This window comes from Formica exsecta, unplaced genomic scaffold, assembly GCF_003651465.1.
Source record: "Formica exsecta isolate Colony F162 unplaced genomic scaffold, ASM365146v1 scaffold421, whole genome shotgun sequence".
Taxonomy (NCBI): domain Eukaryota; kingdom Metazoa; phylum Arthropoda; class Insecta; order Hymenoptera; family Formicidae; genus Formica; species Formica exsecta.
The window spans coordinates 121,002-141,685 of NW_021851451.1; the positions used below are offsets into that span (position 1 = coordinate 121,002).

The 20,684-nt window shown below is 37.9% G+C and overlaps 1 protein-coding gene across 5 annotated transcripts in view; it reads left to right on the top strand.

Annotated features, from left to right (window-relative positions):
• The window catches only part of LOC115240255 (tensin-1), a 128,627-nt gene that overhangs the window by 40,679 nt on the left and 67,264 nt on the right, over window positions 1–20,684 (top strand). For 4 of the 5 annotated variants that reach the window (XM_029815305.1, XM_029815307.1, XM_029815308.1 and 1 more), the window contains exons 1-2: window positions 90–612; window positions 4,605–4,784. In XM_029815305.1, coding sequence (XP_029671165.1) covers window positions 565–612; window positions 4,605–4,784 — 228 coding nt within the window. In that variant the 5' untranslated portion in view covers window positions 90–564. Of the gene's footprint in view, window positions 1–89; window positions 613–4,604; window positions 4,785–20,684 lie in introns of those variants that run through there. The other variant, XM_029815306.1, reaches the window with a different exon arrangement.

Here is a 20,684-nt window from a genome sequence, read left to right on the forward strand (position 1 = left end):
TAACAATAAGATATATTTAATAAAATAATATTAATATATATTATTCATATAATAATAATTTATTCATATAATTCTTTAATCGCAGTGAAAATTACTAATTTTTGACGAAGAATAGAATACCGATAAAAATTGAAATCGGAAGCGACGTATTGTGTGTTAGTGTGGTTTCGTATGAGTTGTTGCGGACATGTGCTTCAAAGCGGAAGAATCGGGTGGAGGTTGAGCGGCGATGATGAACGATGGACCGACGTGACCGGCTGCGGCAACAGAGTTTCCGACGACGAAGAGTGCAAAACCGGCCGCGTTTATTATCGCACGACCTTCTCTCGCACTTTGCCGCGCGTCATCGACTATTTATGCGTCTAAGAAAGAGCGACGTGTTTCGAGAGCAACCGCAGAAAGGAGAAGGAACAGACTCGGCTCGTGACATTTGAAGAAGCGAAGGGGAAACGGGGTTCCTCTCCTCACCTACCTCGCCCTTCTCCACGACTCTTCGTCTTGTTCAGTCTCTTCCGCAAGATAAAGAGACGTCGGGGAAGTTCGACCGCGAAGAATGCCCGCGGGATGAAGGCCAAGATATCTCAGAAAGAACTGGACGACCTCTTCGACGAGGTACGCGGTAAGATCGCTCGATACGAGATACGCCGCGGCATATCAAACCCGAAGGGACTTGAATTCGGACTGCGGCCGTTTTCCTCGCTTCCTCTTTAACGCGCCCCTCGATTTTTACGATCGCGCGATTAGTCATCGCGCGCCTCGGCATCACCGCTCGAAGACACGAGTCGATTGGCATGCCAACAACTCGCCGGCACGTCAAGCGCGTTTAATTTTAATGACGCGGGAATAACGCATCATGACGTGGCTCTTGAAAAAGAATGATGCTAGCTTCTCTTCTGGATATAATAAATGTTTTTACACACACACACACACACACACACATCTTACATTCTTATTTGAATATTTTTTGATCATTTTTTTTTATAATGAATAATTCTTATTAAAAACATTTAAATCAAAATCATATTCCATTAAAATGTCATTCCAAATTATCAATGATGAGACATTAATTGAGCCATAGACAAATTTTTAAAACGGCAGCATTTTATTCGACGCGTAACTCGAGAAGCGCGAATCATAAGACATGAAATATGACAATAAGATTCATCCTGTCTCTGACATCGCAAAATTTCATTTCAAATTATAGAGATATTTCCAGAACTCCCGATGTGCAGCCGCAAAACCTCAAACAGAAACTCGTCTATCACAGTTGTCGGACTAACGTTACGCCGTTCTCGATATGTGTGTCGCGCGAAACTCGCACACGCTCCGATGAACCCTGGAAAAATTTCGCGAAGCGTTGAATCCGCGGGGGAGAATAACATCGCGCACGCAAATAAGATGACATCGTGACTCGCAGCGAACCCTTACGCGGGTAATAAGAAGAAATAAAAAGCGAAATTACGTCGCGTACCCGCTGCATTACTGCGATGCAATCAATTTCCGCCGCGTGCTCGAGTCGACCGCAACGTGTTCGCGCTGGGATTACACGATAGATAACGGTCGATCTTATCGAATGATCGGATAGACCGCACTTCAACAGAGTAGAAAGAAAAAAGAACGATCTATGCTGATAACGGGAGATCTTTTCCTAACGACAGTGATGCACAAATGATTGTTGTTATAAATGTTATTATTGTAAGAATGATGCTGTAAATTAAATTTCGAAAAATAGTCATGCTTCGATAATAATTAAATTTGTGATACATTTATACAAAAAAAATAATAAATTTATTACATTTAAAAATTTTTCAGTAAATTTATTTACTTCAAATTATGCATTTATAAATTATATAATATACTACTTTATTTTAGATTCCATGGAATATTGTGAATAGCTCATATATAGATTCAATAATGCTTTGAAAGTTATTTTCTTCGGAGCTGATCTTTTTTATCATAAAAAGGCAACAAAACATCTTTAAAATAAGACTATAACTAATTGGTTTTATCTTGAAAGTTATTTTCTTCGGAGCTGATCTTTTTTTTATCATAAAAAGGCAACAAAACATCTTTAAAATACAACTATAACTAATTGGTTTTATAAATACTAAATTACAGGTGCAAATTGAAGAATTTTTATTAATATAAAGTATAAATCTAATTGATTCTATTATATAATATAAACAAGAGCTCCATTTCGTTCGTCAGTACAAACAGTACAAACATACGAACTATACGCTTCATTACAAATAACAGCGTTAAAAGAGTTTTGTTTCGCAACATTACGTTTTATCCGCTGTAAATCGTGATTTAATTAAAACGTTGTTTAAACCGCGCCTTTGTTTACGATAAACACGATCGCGGCTCGTACGCGTTCCGCTGCACCGTATCCAGTAGTCGACCTCCGCGTTAGATCGCCACGTGAATGCCACGGACATATCTGACGATCTCGATCGTGTTGGATCACTCTCGAACGCAGCGTCATGAAAGACGGAGGCTAAATTACTGCGGCCCGTTAGTTTCGATCGCGGAACGTTTATGTGAACTCATACGATCGGCATGGCAAACACACATACACACACACGAACGCATCATTCGATCTCTCACACCTTACCTATATCGAGATTTTGTCTGGAAGGCATACCGGGTGACATATAACAAATTTTCTCATCGATTTGATTATATTACGTATATAAATTTTATGTAGAGATAGTTATATATATTACAAACACTTTACACACATATTTTTTATACACATAAAAGATATTATTGGTTATTAACATAATATTATATATGATAAATTAAATCCATATTTAATTTTTACTTTCTTCTGTGGCACATTAAATTCTTGAGAGACTGATATTAGAAATTATAAATGTGCAAATTATTTGCATGTGTATCAATTTTATTTATAGATATATCTATATTATTATGATATTAATTATGACATATATAATATTAATGACATTCAATAATTTTTTTAATATTTAATCGACTATAATCGACAATATTACGCCGAAAAATTGAGCGTTTCTAAAATGCAAAGAGAGAATTTCCAAGCCTCCATATACGCGGCTGTACAAACACCAACTGTTTTACCAATCCATTCGGCGAGTGTCACTTTGACTGACACGTGCACGCGGCCGCAGATTTAATACCGCGCGATGCGCTCGCGCGGCAAGAAAGGCTCCCGAAAAATGCGTCCTTTAATCGCGGCGTGCAATCTTGCGGGAGATTACACGGCGTGACGTGAGATATTATTATATACAATGTGGCCGCGATTGCGAAGGGAACGCCGTGGCGGATGTAAATTAGCCTCATTCCTCGCGAAATTAATTCCGAGGCCGTGGCAATTGAACGCCGCCGATTTGACACGGGTGAAAAAATTTAGATTGACTCCCCCCCGTAATTCGCGCTCGAACGAGCTTCGCTGTTTTTGAGTCTCGAAAAGGTAGCTTCAAGGAGCGATGAGCGATCGGCAGACACGGTCCACGGTTTGAAACACGCTCGCTCGAGAGATTCTGCTTATACGGCCTCTATTATAAGCCAACGATGCTAATTGCTATTACAGCGAGGCGTTGCATAAGCGCAATTATCGCACCGAGCGATGCCGTTCTCGGGGGATTGCATATGAGCATGCAATCTTTTATAGTTTGGCTATGTGGGGTCTACGAACTCCTACACCAGCCGTTAGTTGGTATCATCTTAACGAACACTATAGAATTATTAATTGCGGCGGATACATGTCATGATAAATGGTTGACACATATATTCTCTCACAAGTTAAATAATAACACGATATATATGAAAATAGAATAGACTAATGGTTGTATGACATAAAAAAGGAAAACATTAATTATTATCTTTTCAGTTATTATTCAATCAACCATAGATTTTTATTTGATGCATTTAATTCAACTTCGATTTCAAGCTTCCATACATAGTCAGGTTACTTGCAAATAACCTGATATCAAGTGATATTATTACACTCGTGGGATGATATGAAAGTAGATGAGATAATGACTAACGTAATTTTAAGTTAAATCAAAATTTAACAAGAAATACGCCCTTATTTACAGCAATCGCGTGGGTTGGCTCGCTCTAATTCTAATTAGACTTGTCGGATCAGCGGAGCGAAGCGATCGATCCCAATTGTCTAGAAACAAATATCCGAGACTAATCGAACTATGTCATCGGTTGATGTGACATATTTGCGGACGTAAACGATCTGTACGATCTACTTCTTCAAGGATACAAGTGTTCAGTAGCACACTCGCGACAATGCACACGTATTAATTTTCGTACAATGACACGTGCGTTTAGAAAACGTTATATTTGTATTTTGATAGAATGAAACAGCGCAACGAGTATATTTCAACTAAAAAAAAGCCATTTAATTATTTTTTTAATACTTGAAATTATTATTTAAAAAGGAACATGTATATATATGTGCACGTGTTTCAAATATTATTATTTAATATGACAAAAATGACGTTTTTATTGCTTTAATCTGAGAATAAAGTGACTGGCGCTCCTAATTATATTTTATGATAACACTATTTAGGCTTTATTTCTAATAAGAAATTATGCGCTTTTTGTTTTAGGGCGCGCGGTTTCGAGACACCTCGCAGCAAATTCATAAACAATGGCAAGCCGATCCAGCGAGGGCATTTCCGACTGTCGGCAGTGTCTCCACAAATTCGCCCTCTCCAGCATCAGGAGAACTCTCCACGCCAAATTCGACTCCTAGCCCTAGCCCTAGTCCGACTAATCAGCAAGTCACGGTGAGTACCTATTGTTAATCAAATTAAGTTACACGTGATACAGTCTAGAAGCTGTTGTAATCTAATTTTAAATTTGCTATTATATAACTTACAATAATTTAATTTTAAAGAGAAAAGAATGACATATTTCTTCCTAATAATGCGATGCACATTTATTTTTTTTTTACTATCAGAGAACAGAAGTTATTTTAATATTTCTGGCTTGCATTATTAAAAATTATTTATTGATTAATAGTGGCATTTTAATTGAATTGAATTTACGCAATTATTATCACAAAAGGCAATTTACGCTCTTACGTGATCTCGTTCTATGTCCCACGAAAAAAAAAATTTCTTTCGACACGGCGTCGTGTGAAATGTTGAGCTGTTTGTTGTGCACACGGCGAGATCTAGACCGGCGACATTTTCCTCGAAAGGCCAATAAAGTTTTTATCTTGCTCGTATGCGAAATGCGAGGAGAAGCGCCGATATATCTTTTCGTGGAGCAAATCCCGTGCAAGCGTAGACGTCACATAAGTGCACTGAGAGAGCTCAGACTTGAAATTCTCCGGGGTATATCAACCACCATTTGAGATTTCGTCGTCCATGTAGGTCAGGGGTTGAGGCATCGTCGAGTTCTCGCAGAGCGCCAATACAGACGTGCATGTACGCGAGCACGTCCACGTGCATTGTGCATGCATTCAATGTCACATACGATTTCTGCATCGATTTCGGCCGTCAATAATGCGCGAGAATTGTATCTAAAATATTTTCGGCTACAAATTTGCGTTTTCGTAAAAGAAACTGCTTTCGACGCTTTGTTATAGCGATTTTTCCAAAGCGTACTCGCACAATATCTTCCGCAAAATATATTTATTTTGCAATTTTACGAATTTCCATAGCTTTCAAATGCAAAATTAATACGCATCGACGAATGCAAATTGGATATTTTATTCTAAGCCATTAGTCGAAAAAGCTCTTAAAGTCACTTACGATCTTTTCGAAAAAAGACGAACGAATCTTAAAGCTCTAGGTGTATCGAATTTTTGCCCTTTTGATAGATTATGCATCAACTCTACGTCATGACAGCGATATTTACGTTACTAAAGAAAACATATATATGTGTATGTGTGTGTGTGTGTGTATGTGTGTGTGTGTGTGTGTGTGTGTGTGTGTGTGTGTGTGTGTGTGCGGAGGCGCATACAAACTTACGCACAGCATTATTCCCGCGAGACCGCGAGACTGCAAGCCATACATCCAATTGAACCGGTCGAGCAGTCGAGGAGGGTGGTCATCCCCGATGCCATTGTACTCGCGCTGATATCGCGCTGCGGGGTCCGATTCTGGGTCATCGTGGTTTAATGAGAAACTATCGGGCTTATATATACGCGGCCACCGCGGCGTACTCGTTATGCAAAACTCGCGTACAAATTGAATTCCTCCTGGCGACACGAGTTTGTCTTTTATGGAATTAATTCCCACCCGGCAAGAGAATGTTTGACGTGACGTTCGGGGATTAAGGTCGCCCCGTTCGCGCGACTGGCAGATGAAGATCTCTTCCTGGTTGTGCTATTGTAGAGAAACAGGCCGAGATAATGAATACGTAATTGCGAAATTAGCGCCGGCATTTGTTACGGAGAGATGGGATTAGAATTTATATTTCCGGTACATGATTTCTGTTTTTCTGAGACACTTCTGCGATTCTGCATTTGCATCGTGGGTATATTTGTCACGGGGATAAAACAAAGATAAAAATGTATGACGAAAAACTGTCAATGAAGAATGAAGCGCACGTGTATCGCAATTACAGGCTCTTATAAAATTAAACGATGCCTGTTATAAATGTGACTGTTATTTGTGTCAGAAAATTTTTAACAATTCTACTTAATAAGATTCTCTCACTCATCATAACTTTAATTGAAACAACCGCATCGATTGCTAAACAATCCTCACATTTCTTATAATACCGCAAATGAAATAGCAACCGCAAACAATGCATCGTAGCAACTTATGACGGCCTATTAACGTAGTCGCAATTGCGATGATACCGCACGTAACTATGCACACATGTTTACATCGTCATCATGCTTGGAGACACAACACACCGTGGAAAAATAACGAGATGCCCGTCGGTTGAATGATAAATCATAATTCCAAGAATCTCATTTTTGCAAATTTCTATTTTGACAGATAAAGTCGTTGCGTCACACATGTGTCGCAATATCTTAAATTAATCTTGTTTTTACCCGTTCGATTCCATCGCGAGTTTATCTTCGGCAGAAGGTTACTTCTGATACACCGATCAAATCGGTATGGTGACATCAACGATTTGTGCATTACCCAGAAAACCGCGATGATCCCATTTTTTATATGACCTAATCACGTAATTATGATGATCATGGATCACACGCTATCGCGGTCAGCAGACTTCAAGCGGATATAATTATTTTGCAGCGTGTTATGATATATCACATCTCTCTGATAAAAGAGAGTGCAGATAGAGAGAGAAGCTAGAACAAAAAATATTTTTAATTCCTCAACAGGAATATTTATTATAAATAACAAGTAAGTCCAACCATAAAATAATTTTTTTTTTAATTTTTAATAAAAATAACAAAAAATTTTGAAATATTGATAACTTCTTGGTATTTAATATTCGATATTCTAAATTCGAATATTATTTTTGGATTACTCCAAAAATATCGAAAAATTTTTTTAAATGCTCGAATAATACGATTATTCGCTCACGCAAACATTTTATCATATTTCAACGTAATATTAATATATTTCAAGATTGAAATTTCCATCTACGTCATTAAGATGTGACATATGATCAAATTTTGCAGCGTAAATTAACGAGCCCAGTTCAATTGCGCGTGCGATTGTAGCTTGACATCGTTAACATGTTAGCGTCGATTAAAAGCACCGATGTCGACCTCTTCGGGAAATTCCTCGTTTACGTAATAGAAACCCGAGACGAAAAATGACGGAAAAAATCGCGTGTTTTAACAGACAAAATATTAAATAAAGCAATCTTTTAACAATAATGATAATGATTTACAATATCGTAATACGACACGCAGTTACATAGATAATAATAATAATTTGTGCTAAGATCTGGGGCATGGAAAGCGAGGGCACGTAAATTCAGTCACGAAAGTAAAAATAGATTTTATTAATAAACATAATGCTCAGTTAGATGAAGGTTATTTGATAACGCAACGCTTTTTCACGAGACCGAACTACTACCGCGATTACTGTTATTACCGCTATAATTGATGTCGCCATATCATTACGTCAAGCGGATATGTGGTATTTACATATAGCCAACACCAATTAGTAAACTTGCTTATTGCTACATTACGTTTATTGAGCATCGTATAACTCTTCGTTAGCACTATACTCTGTTATATCGAGTTCTTCTCATGTATTAAAGCTTTATTATTTCTTGTGTGTGTGTGTGTGTGTGTGTGTGTGTGTGTGTGTGTGTGTGTGTGTGTGTGTGTGTGTGTGTGTGTGTGTGTGTGTGTGTGTGTGTGTGTGTGTGTGTGTGTGTGTGTGTGTGTGTGTGTGTGTGTGTGTGTGTGTGTGTGTGTGTGTGTGTGTGTGTGTGTGTGTGTGTGTGTGTGTGTGTGTGTGTGTGTGTGTGTGTGTGTGTGTGTGTGTGTGTGTGTGTGTGTGTGTGTGTGTGTGTGTGTGTGTGCGGAGGCGCATACAAACTTACGCACAGCATTATTCCCGCGAGACTATCGGTATGCAAGCCATACATCCAATTGAACCGGTCGAGCAGTCGAGGAGGGTGGTCATCCCCGATGCCATTGTACTCGCGCTGATATCGCGCTGCGGGGTCCGATTCTGGGTCATCGTGGTTTAATGAGAAACTATCGGGCTTATATATACGCGGCCACCGCGGCGTACTCGTTATGCAAAACTCGCGTACAAATTGAATTCCTCCTGGCGACACGAGTTTGTCTTTTATGGAATTAATTCCCACCCGGCAAGAGAATGTTTGACGTGACGTTCGGGGATTAAGGTCGCCCCGTTCGCGCGACTGGCAGATGAAGATCTCTTCCTGGTTGTGCTATTGTAGAGAAACAGGCCGAGATAATGAATACGTAATTGCGAAATTAGCGCCGGCATTTGTTACGGAGAGATGGGATTAGAATTTATATTTCCGGTACATGATTTCTGTTTTTCTGAGACACTTCTGCGATTCTGCATTTGCATCGTGGGTATATTTGTCACGGGGATAAAACAAAGATAAAAATGTATGACGAAAAACTGTCAATGAAGAATGAAGCGCACGTGTATCGCAATTACAGGCTCTTATAAAATTAAACGATGCCTGTTATAAATGTGACTGTTATTTGTGTCAGAAAATTTTTAACAATTCTACTTAATAAGATTCTCTCACTCATCATAACTTTAATTGAAACAACCGCATCGATTGCTAAACAATCCTCACATTTCTTATAATACCGCAAATGAAATAGCAACCGCAAACAATGCATCGTAGCAACTTATGACGGCCTATTAACGTAGTCGCAATTGCGATGATACCGCACGTAACTATGCACACATGTTTACATCGTCATCATGCTTGGAGACACAACACACCGTGGAAAAATAACGAGATGCCCGTCGGTTGAATGATAAATCATAATTCCAAGAATCTCATTTTTGCAAATTTCTATTTTGACAGATAAAGTCGTTGCGTCACACATGTGTCGCAATATCTTAAATTAATCTTGTTTTTACCCGTTCGATTCCATCGCGAGTTTATCTTCGGCAGAAGGTTACTTCTGATACACCGATCAAATCGGTATGGTGACATCAACGATTTGTGCATTACCCAGAAAACCGCGATGATCCCATTTTTTATATGACCTAATCACGTAATTATGATGATCATGGATCACACGCTATCGCGGTCAGCAGACTTCAAGCGGATATAATTATTTTGCAGCGTGTTATGATATATCACATCTCTCTGATAAAAGAGAGTGCAGATAGAGAGAGAAGCTAGAACAAAAAATATTTTTAATTCCTCAACAGGAATATTTATTATAAATAACAAGTAAGTCCAACCATAAAATAATTTTTTTTTTAATTTTTAATAAAAATAACAAAAAATTTTGAAATATTGATAACTTCTTGGTATTTAATATTCGATATTCTAAATTCGAATATTATTTTTGGATTACTCCAAAAATATCGAAAAATTTTTTTAAATGCTCGAATAATACGATTATTCGCTCACGCAAACATTTTATCATATTTCAACGTAATATTAATATATTTCAAGATTGAAATTTCCATCTACGTCATTAAGATGTGACATATGATCAAATTTTGCAGCGTAAATTAACGAGCCCAGTTCAATTGCGCGTGCGATTGTAGTTTGACATCGTTAACATGTTAGCGTCGATTAAAAGCACCGATGTCGACCTCTTCGGGAAATTCCTCGTTTACGTAATAGAAACCCGAGACGAAAAATGACGGAAAAAATCGCGTGTTTTAACAGACAAAATATTAAATAAAGCAATCTTTTAACAATAATGATAATGATTTACAATATCGTAATACGACACGCAGTTACATAGATAATAATAATAATTTGTGCTAAGATCTGGGGCATGGAAAGCGAGGGCACGTAAATTCAGTCACGAAAGTAAAAATAGATTTTATTAATAAACATAATGCTCAGTTAGATGAAGGTTATTTGATAACGCAACGCTTTTTCACGAGACCGAACTACTACCGCGATTACTGTTATTACCGCTATAATTGATGTCGCCATATCATTACGTCAAGCGGATATGTGGTATTTACATATAGCCAACACCAATTAGTAAACTTGCTTATTGCTACATTACGTTTATTGAGCATCGTATAACTCTTCGTTAGCACTATACTCTGTTATATCGAGTTCTTCTCATGTATTAAAGCTTTATTATTTCTCGCCTCAAACTGGAGTCGTTAAAGTAATAAAACATAGACAGTGCGTTATTTTCCAAAGCAATGCAATTATCCTAAACTTAAACTTAACAACCGAGATACTCTAATTATATGTATATTCTACCGCATGGAAACGCGCGAGTGTATTATCTCTCGCGTACGGCTACTATAAATAGCATTGCCATATATCCCATGTATACGTAATTTACCAGACGTCATAATCGCGGGCGCGTAATGATTACACCGAAGCTGATAGCGCGAGTCGCCCCTCGTTGAAAGCCAGAGACCAGACCCCTCGACCAGATTACTCGCGATATGCAAAGAGAAGTTGCTAACCCGCTCGCAAATAAGCCGCCTTAGGTGAGACTCCGTACCGGTCGTTCGGTCAACGTAGGACTTCCACAACGACGACGACGACGATAACGATGACGGCGGCGTCGTACATACATATAACAAATCGATGATTAATCCACGACGCTTTTTACCGGCACCGAGATATCCGCCGCAGTTAATTAGTGCCGCCAAGGGAGGCGCGGGTCAAGAAACGGCGAACACACATCTTCCGATAATTAACGTCTCAATCGGATATCTGATTGCAATTACTAGCGCCGAATAAGCCGCGTCGCGTTCGTACCGGCACGATGTAAAGCCGCGATAACTACAACGAGCGCTCGTGCTGAGCTCGTAAAAGAGTCACCGGCTCTCCGCCGGAATAATGGGGCGACGTTTCAACGCGGCCGGTGCTGGGGGCTGGTTCGTGGTCGGCTCGTTCGCGACCGGCGTCGATTTTTACCACCGGATATTTGAATTCGCCGTTGTAGTGAGTTATATCTTTTAACATCGCCGGAAGTTATTTCGCGTCGCAGAAATATATGAGGATAATAAAATTTCCACGAGAGAAATTGTAACTTTGGAAAACCTCCCAGAAATTGGATCGTAACCATTCAATATGCTGTAATTAAAATATTATTATTGAAGTTATTTATATTACGAGAGCGTAATATAAAAGTACGTAAATCTCTGTCTTATTCATATATATATATATTTCGCTATCATAATAATTTAATACAAACACACAATATCAAGAGGAAAATAACGATGAAATAACTCGAGTCAATAATTTCTTCTTTTCAACAATGCGAATATTAAATTTCTTAGCGATTAATCTCGCTTCTTATACATAGCCCGATAATAATAAAAAATTTCCATCCGCCTTAACTAAAATTTTATTAAGGCTACTCTCGCCTTTCGTACTCGCTCCTTACGGCACGTACCCGCCAAAAGGGTTTAAGGTTAAGAGGGTCGGCTGCTTAAGAGAACAGAAAAAAAAATACGGCGGATCCTTGAGAATCCTGCAGCTGCCAGTCATCATTGGCGCAAGAAAGTGTACGCGTGTTCCACGTCTAACTGTTTCGACGAAAGGTCGGGAAATAAGATCGTGCAGGTCGTTAGAACGTTGACAGGATACAACGCAGTCCGTAATGACGTAGCTGGATACGCAATTGCTCGTTATCTGGCGCGTTTTTGATGATTTTTGCTATCTGCATTTTTTTTTATCGTGACACGGCAATTTTTACAGTTTGCATGCAAAAATATATTGCATGGTATGGTGCATATCATGTTTTACATATTCATGTTTATTCGTATCACCAATTTGCATAACAAACAATAAAACGTACATGATACGGTGTCTCAATTACATAGGATAGTTTTTGCATTCTCTGAATAAAAAGTAAGAGATTTTATCTTTTGTTCGTGTAAATAATTTAGAAATTATTCCAAATATGTATATATATTATCTTTATAATTTTTACAAAGTATGAGATGTGTGTGTGATATGAGAACACTAGGAATTAATATTTTTAGTTTTTCAAATTTTATTCAATTTTTGAATTTGCAAGATTTTTGATCATTTTTCTTATAATAGAATCGATATATTTCAAATCTTAATAAAACCAGCATAATTTTTCCGTCACTTAAGCGTTCAGGGATGCTTTTGTTCTCTTTTATTGACAATCTTTTCAAAACTTTCAAAACTAACATTTTCCAACGTAATATAATTTTACTTAAGAGATTGCAATGACCTAAATTTCTCGAAAATATGGTAAAGATATGTATAGATATATTACTGTGTAATATTTTATATATAAATTTTATCCTGTAATTTATTCTCAGCGTTTATAAACTAACGAGATAAATTCGTACGAACATTCATTACTAAATCGCTAAGCAATAATTCGTTTGGATTTGATAACGTGTAAATATGAAACGGGTAAATTATCATTTATTGTAACAGATGCACACACATTTATCGATATTTTCGAATTATGCGAGGTGTATAATTTGTTTGATTATCGCGCAGTAATAATTTTATTAAGAGAGAACATTTACACAATTTCGTGAATATTGTTTTTAACTGTCTACAAAAAATAACAATAAGAGTAAATTATTATCTCATTTAAAAAGATTAATATAGAAAACTGCATATTTTTTTATATTAAATATTTCATTATATATTTACATATGGAACTCCTAGATGAAAATAACCGTGTTAATTTTGTAAAACATTGCAAAAGTAACTCTCAGCAAATTGCCATTACGATCAATGTTTTACAAACTCTCCTATTTTCCTTTCGAGAGAGCAGTCCCGGCCGACGACACGCGTCCTGAACATCTGCCATGCACGCGTTTAACATTACCGATTTATTTACGGTAACTCGGATGGGGTAACATCGTGTCTCTGGATTCGATCTTCGATAGGACGAAAAGAGAAATATGCATTCTCTCGGTGCAGACACCAGACACGATTTGGTTGGCGCGTGCCGTTTACCGTAAGCACTTCCGCTTTAAAACTTAAACACGCTATAAACAGTCACTGCGTATATTGGATAATATTATAAACAATAGTGAGAAAAAGACGATTATTTTCAATTTACATTAATCAGTAAATATTGTAAAATAATTCTAACGTTGATAATATTTTATCAATACATTCTCTAACAATTCTAAATTCTTTCTGACATACTTACAAAACATATCAATTTTAGAGTGATAAATTTATTAACATGCGCCGAAAATCCGGGAAATCTTAAAAATTCTAATGCGCTTATCAATTGTGACAAATTGGAAATGTATCCCATTGACAGATGCATCAATGACACCGAACATGTTAAGCAGATTTATTAATCAAACGAATAAATTTATTAAATCCTAAGGTAAAAAAATGGCGCAAATTCTGCTCTTAAAATCCAAACCGGAAATGTCAAATCAGCTGTATTTTTTCCATATTTCGAGGGATAAAAGCGAAAAGAAAAGTGTCGAATGTGTGCAACTCTCTTGGCGACACATCGCAGGCATAATGCATTAAAGCGATTTATTCTAGGAGCACACTTGGCTTTCATAGTTTCCAGCAACCATGTGTCAGTTTACGCGAAGGGGAGAAAGAAAGAAAGAGAGAAGATTTTCCTTCGAGTTATGCGCCGTTTATCAAAGTTTGCATTTTTTCATACGCTGGTAGCAAAGCCCATCCTTTCGCCTGGACAATTTGTCACTGCTCTATATCGTGCTACTATTTGCTATATATATATGCAACTCAAACTTTCCTGTCTCTCTCATTTCTTTGCCACTTCTTTCTCTTTATTCAATAACGAATCGTAGCTCTTTAATAACCATAGTAATTTTCAACGCTCTTACAATCCATAAGAATGTAGGATAATGGTAGTCGATTGAAGAAAATTCCATGGTTATATGAAAGAATTCTTTCGCGCGAACTAAAATACTTATCGTCTTTCTTTGTAAGGGCTTTCATTGTTATAAAAGAAAGACGGAGAGAATTAATAATAATACTATTAATTAGTTCAATATTTTATTGCCATTGTTACACTGTATTTTACTTTTCTTAATAATAGCCTTTACAAAATTCTTTTCAAAATTATTATATTAATATATATGTTCGGCCTTATTCGATTAATTTGTATTATGACATAATTCTCTTTTTATAAGTTTGAAAGAGAACTCATCGGAAGTTATAATGTGTTTCCGGTTTCTTTGCCATCTTCCTTCATCTATTCTCGCCTCGTCTTTTACCGATTGCCCGGTATCCGGGTAGCGATTCGATGCGCCGAAGGGATGGCGCGCCAGCTCTAAGTGCATCGAAATTTATGAACTGTCTTGCTGCAGCCGGGTCTGCCGAGGAGCCTTCGATGCCGTTGAAGGATTAATGCCCCGCTTCTCGCCCGGATTTTATGTCGGAAGCATGAAAAATGTTCCGCCCGCTTTACTCGCCGGTACCACCACCACCACCACCACCACCACCACCACCACCACCATCACCACCACCACCACCACCACCACCACCACCACCACCACCACCACCACCACCACCACCACCACCACCACCACCACCACCACCACCACCACCACCACCACCACCACCACCACCACCACCACCACCACCACCACCACCACCACCACCACCACCACCACCACCACCACCACCACCACCACCACCACCACCACCACCACCACCACCACCACCACCACCACCACCACCACCACCACCACCACCACCACCACCACCACCACCACCACCACCACCACCACCACCACCACCACCACCACCACCACCACCACCACCACCACCACCACCACCACCACCACCACCACCACCACCACCACCACCACCACCACCACCACCACCACCACCACCACCACCACCACCACCACCACCACCACCACCACCACCACCACCACCACCACCACCACCACCACCACCACCACCACCACCACCACCACCACCACCACCACCACCACCACCACCACCACCACACTCGCCGGTACCACCACCACCACCACCACCACCACCACCACCACCATCACCACCACCATACTCGCTCCTGTATTAGCGTTTCACGTCTTCCGCGAATATCCCGCCGGTGTACTCTGAAGCGGCGACCTTCGCCACGAGAGAACAGCTTTAATTGGTTTTGCGCGAGCATGGTGCGTGAACGCGCACCAACACGTGCGCATCGCGAAATTGCTTTCTCGCCTGCATTTGCATCCCGAAATTCGATGCGATTTCTCACCCGACGTGTGGCGGCGTCGGATTTAAATTCGCGATACCGACACGCGACAGACGAGCGTCCGTGAGCAACGCTTGTGAATAAATTGTTGGCTAATTAGCGATTAAAGAGTCGACGACGAGATTAATGATTCTCGTTGAGGGTCGAGCCGAGATGCTCGCGTAATCTCGATTTGGTAGTCCATTGAAAAATCATATAAAAAAACATTTTTTACAATAACTTCAGAGATATCTATACTTAAATATCCATTAGCATTCCTCCAGTAACTGCGGCGTTACTGGAGGATTAGAGCTTTTATATATTTATATCTACGTATTAATATTGTGAATATTATTATCCTATAAGAATGAAGTCATCAAAATGATATAATCATTTAGTAATTTCTCTCTTATGTCATAATATTTTCATAGCACAATCTACGTATAATTAAAAGGAGATTTAATAGCAAAAAGTATAATTTTATAAACTACAATAAATGCACAAATAAAATCTTTAATTTTGCAAAAAAAATATTTGACAATTGCTTCTACGCGATTTATTTTGTGTACGATCGCTGTTTATCAAAGATAACGAAACGCGCTCATTGAAAAGTCATGTTATCGTTTTCGTCCACGCATCAATTACGAGTTGTATACATGAAAATGAAAGAAACAAGAATTTATCGCGCCAGAGTCACCCACCAGCCAGGTAAAAAATGATGCCGCTGACCGCCTCTACCGGGACAATCTATCAATCGCGAATCTCCGTCGAATGAAAAGACGTCCTGCATGGCTCTTCGAAGTTCCTTGTTCGAAGATCGTCGATCTTCATTGCTGCCACAATGCCGCGAGAATTTCTCTTATGCGAGATTTTTGTATAATGTATATCGTGTATTATTGCCAAAAAATTACAACATATTTTGTTTTTTTTTAAACATTTTTAAATCACATTATTATTAATTAAATATTCTCGTCTTGATTAGTATAATCAAAAAATTATGTTGTAGTAAAATTCTTGAAATTTACAAAAGGTAGCAAACAAGAAATTTGGATGTGATATATGTTTAAACGATATTTGGATTTCTTGGCCGAGAGGTCTCAAAAATAAAAATTCGCCGATATGTGGTTTACCAGCGGCTACGGCTGAGATTGAGTTTTATTAATATAGTGTGCGAAATGGCTCGGAACCGTTGTTATTGTTCTGACGTCGGCGGTTCCTATTTCCTGTACTTGTGCGGAAATCACTAATTTTAGACGATGAAACATAAGACACGTGCTTAGCTCAATACATTTTTTTCTTCGTACGTAATATCGCATTTTTGCTCTGATATAAAAAAATTAACAAAAGTGAAAAAAATCATCATAGATCAACCTAAACTAAGTATCTATTTATTTGTGTTTAACATAATATTGTTAAAATAATGAGAAATCTATTTTATAATTAAATTTGAAGATATAGTTTCATAATATGTATATCATGCTTGCTACGTATTTTTTATTGAAAGTATTTCGCAATAATTAACTGCGGAATAATTAAACTCTTCTGTACAAAATCATTAATCTCGCGTTATCGTGAATCAAATAATTGACGATGGGAGTTGATGATGAAAGTGAAACTGATATATTTTCGTAAATTAAAGAAGATGACCAATTGCGTTCGATCAGAATGCGTAGATCAAGGACGACGATGACATGACGGTATCGAGAAGGCACGCGGATCGAGACAAATGATCTGTCTTGTAAAACCAGTTTAGGCGGTAAAAGTGACGGAGAGTCTCGGATCGAAAATATATCGATTATCGATCGAGATACAGCAGAATACAGGGGAATAATAATTTAAAACCACCGTCTATAATCGTAAAATAAATCATTATGCATCGCAGTCTGGCTGGAATAAGATCGATCGGTCTTCCAATAAGTATAATGAAATTTAATTTAATAAACACTACTATAAGGATAGCTTTAGTAAATTAAAATGAAAAAACGACACCGAAAATCTCTTAACGAGATTACACTGTAATAAAGTATAATGACAAATTAATTAGTTTCTTATCTCTCTTTTCTATCGCATCAAATCCATTCGGATTTTGCATTGAATTGTTTACTTGCCAAAGAAAGAAAAAAAAGAGAAAACGTAATATTTGTGTATCTATTTTTCTTCAATCTATATGCATGAGCATCGTAGAATGTCGCAAGAAATACACGTTTTCCAATTTCCCTCTATTTTCTACAGGAATATAAAATTTCAAATTATAATCCAATTTTCAACAAAATTGCAATCCATGACTATTTCGAAAAATTTATGTCATTTATGCAGTTTGAGATGACATAATATAGCACTTAAATTTGTGCCTCTCAGCAAGCTGTCGATTTAATTCCTATGTCAAAAATTTCATCCCAAAAATTTCGCTTCTCTCGCGCGATTCCCGGATGCAAATATGTACGCGGTATGTAGCGTATTGCTGAAAGACGCGAGCTGTCAGAGCATCGGCGGCGATAATTGAAAAAGCCGGGAACTGTCAAACGAGGATGCTGATGGAGCACGCGGTGGAAGGCAACGGCAAGGGGCACGCGCGCAAGACGCAAGCAAGCCCGGGGCATCACGCATGCGTGCTTCGTACGCTTGAGAGCGCTATCGTTATCCATGCATGCTCCGAAATGCGGGAGCTCCCCATTTGTGCTCTGTCGGCTTTTGCCGTCGAACGTGCCGCGTCTTTTCGGACTGTCTTGTCGCTACCGCTCGAAAAAGTCGTCTCTCAAATTCCCTTTTCGAGGATTTTTCACCGTTGTTGCAAACCGTTTAAAAACTTTTTGAATCTAATGCAAAATTTTAAAACAATAATAACGATTTAGCAACGATCATATGTGAAAAATACTGCGTTTCATTTAATTAATGAATTAATCAATCCTGAGATGCGATGCGAGTTGGAAGGATAAAATTAGGGGAGACTGTCGGTGACGCCGGGAAATGACACTTAATCGACGGTCGTGGGATATCGATATAGCGCGCGTGGAGAACTTTTAGGGTGTCTGGATAACTATCGATGGATCGTTGGTGGAAAAAAGTGCGTGGTAGATCGGTCAGATGTAGCGTTAAACCACGAGGTCGTTGTGCTTAGTGCGGAGATAGTCAGCAGCCGATACAGTTGTTTTCTTTTTCGAGAGGCTGACAGCCGGCCGACAACATGCTGTCGACAGTCCAGTGTCACGGCGATGTACATCGGAATTATCACGTCGCTTACACGGTGAGTTTTCAAAGCCGATGGGCGAGATCGTTCCCTGTTCTTCGTCGTCGAACGATTTATTTTGAGCGCCGATAATCTCTCGATGACAGTAAGATTGGATTAATAGTATCTTGCAATGCAAGATAATTATTGATTTAACAATAGTACGGGTTTTTTAGCAAATGATCATATATTATGTAATCGAGAATTATTAAAATAAAAATTGATGCAATATTTCTATTCGAAAAATATTTTAAATATTTAGAGTTAAATCTAGATTTTATTTTTATAAAAAAATACGTGTCTTGAAATATTTTTAGCAGTTGTATAATATCATTGTATATTGTATAATCCATTTAACACACACAACATTTAGAGAATAAATATATTTTACGGCAAATAATATGAAAAAAATAAAGAGTAGCAGGTTAAAAGTATCATGGCTATAAAAATGCATGAGCAAACGATTAATGCAATTGCAGATATAATTCGTAATTGAGCAAAATATTTAAAGTGGTAATGGCAACGAAATAAGGTAATATACTACAATGTAAGCTATTCTGGGAAGTTCCTACATTGTGCAATACACTTAAAATAGAAATCGCTTCGAAAATTTATGATATTCGTTTTTTCTGACAGAATTGCAAAATATCAAGAATGCTATAAATTACTACGCCAAATATATTTTTGTGAACACATCGTTACGATTGATAATAATTCTGTTCACCTTCCTCACAAAATGCTAATCTGTGCTCATGTATACTTGCCCCATAAAAATTCAGAACGTAACTTACAAGCGAGAGCTTGTAGCGCAGATGTTTCTTTGATGATTCTCAACGGTTGTCGATGATATTTGGCCAAGTTATTACCTGCATATATGAAAGTTGTAACAACATCGATAACATTATGTCTTATTCTTATCATATCGGATTTTTATGACAAGTTTTTGAATTCAAAGTTGATATTTGCTTGGAGGAAATTCGATGAAACGCTCGATAATTAAATGTGAAATATTTAGAATTAAGGTTAATAAGTTTTTGCGAATTTGGAAAATTTTATTTGTAATTTAATTCAGATTTATTTTAACTAAACTTTATTTCAACGAATCTTATTTAAAGAGAAATTATCAAAACAATGAATAATAATCTTTCGTCAATGTTTAATTAAAGAAAAGTGCTTAATATTTATAAAACTTTATATTAAAATAGAATATAATTGATTGAGATATTTTATGTAAGAAACAGTTCAATTTTAGTAAACGTGAAGACGAGACATGATGACATAAAAATACACTTCTTCTTTATCGCTGATATAAGCCATAAAATAGTGTATTTTTGATATCGCAAGGAAGAATGGTCATATTGCGATGTTTAATAGTCCTTAGAAGATGCTGGACCTATTCTTCTCAAGTCGCGTTTATATGCGCCACGGATAAGTATCGAATACACATATCACGACCTTACGGCGCCTTGCGTCATTCATCTATTCTCGTTCGACTTTATCGCCAGCCCGGCAAACGCGTTTACCCTGGCGTCATGCGGAATTTTAAGACGGCATTTCCATAGGCTCCCCGAAAATATGTGGGAACTACCGTTGCCCGAATATCGGAGAAGAATATCTCAATATTCAGTCCGAATATAACCATGTCCATTTGCTTTCCCTATAATTTTATGTGATATA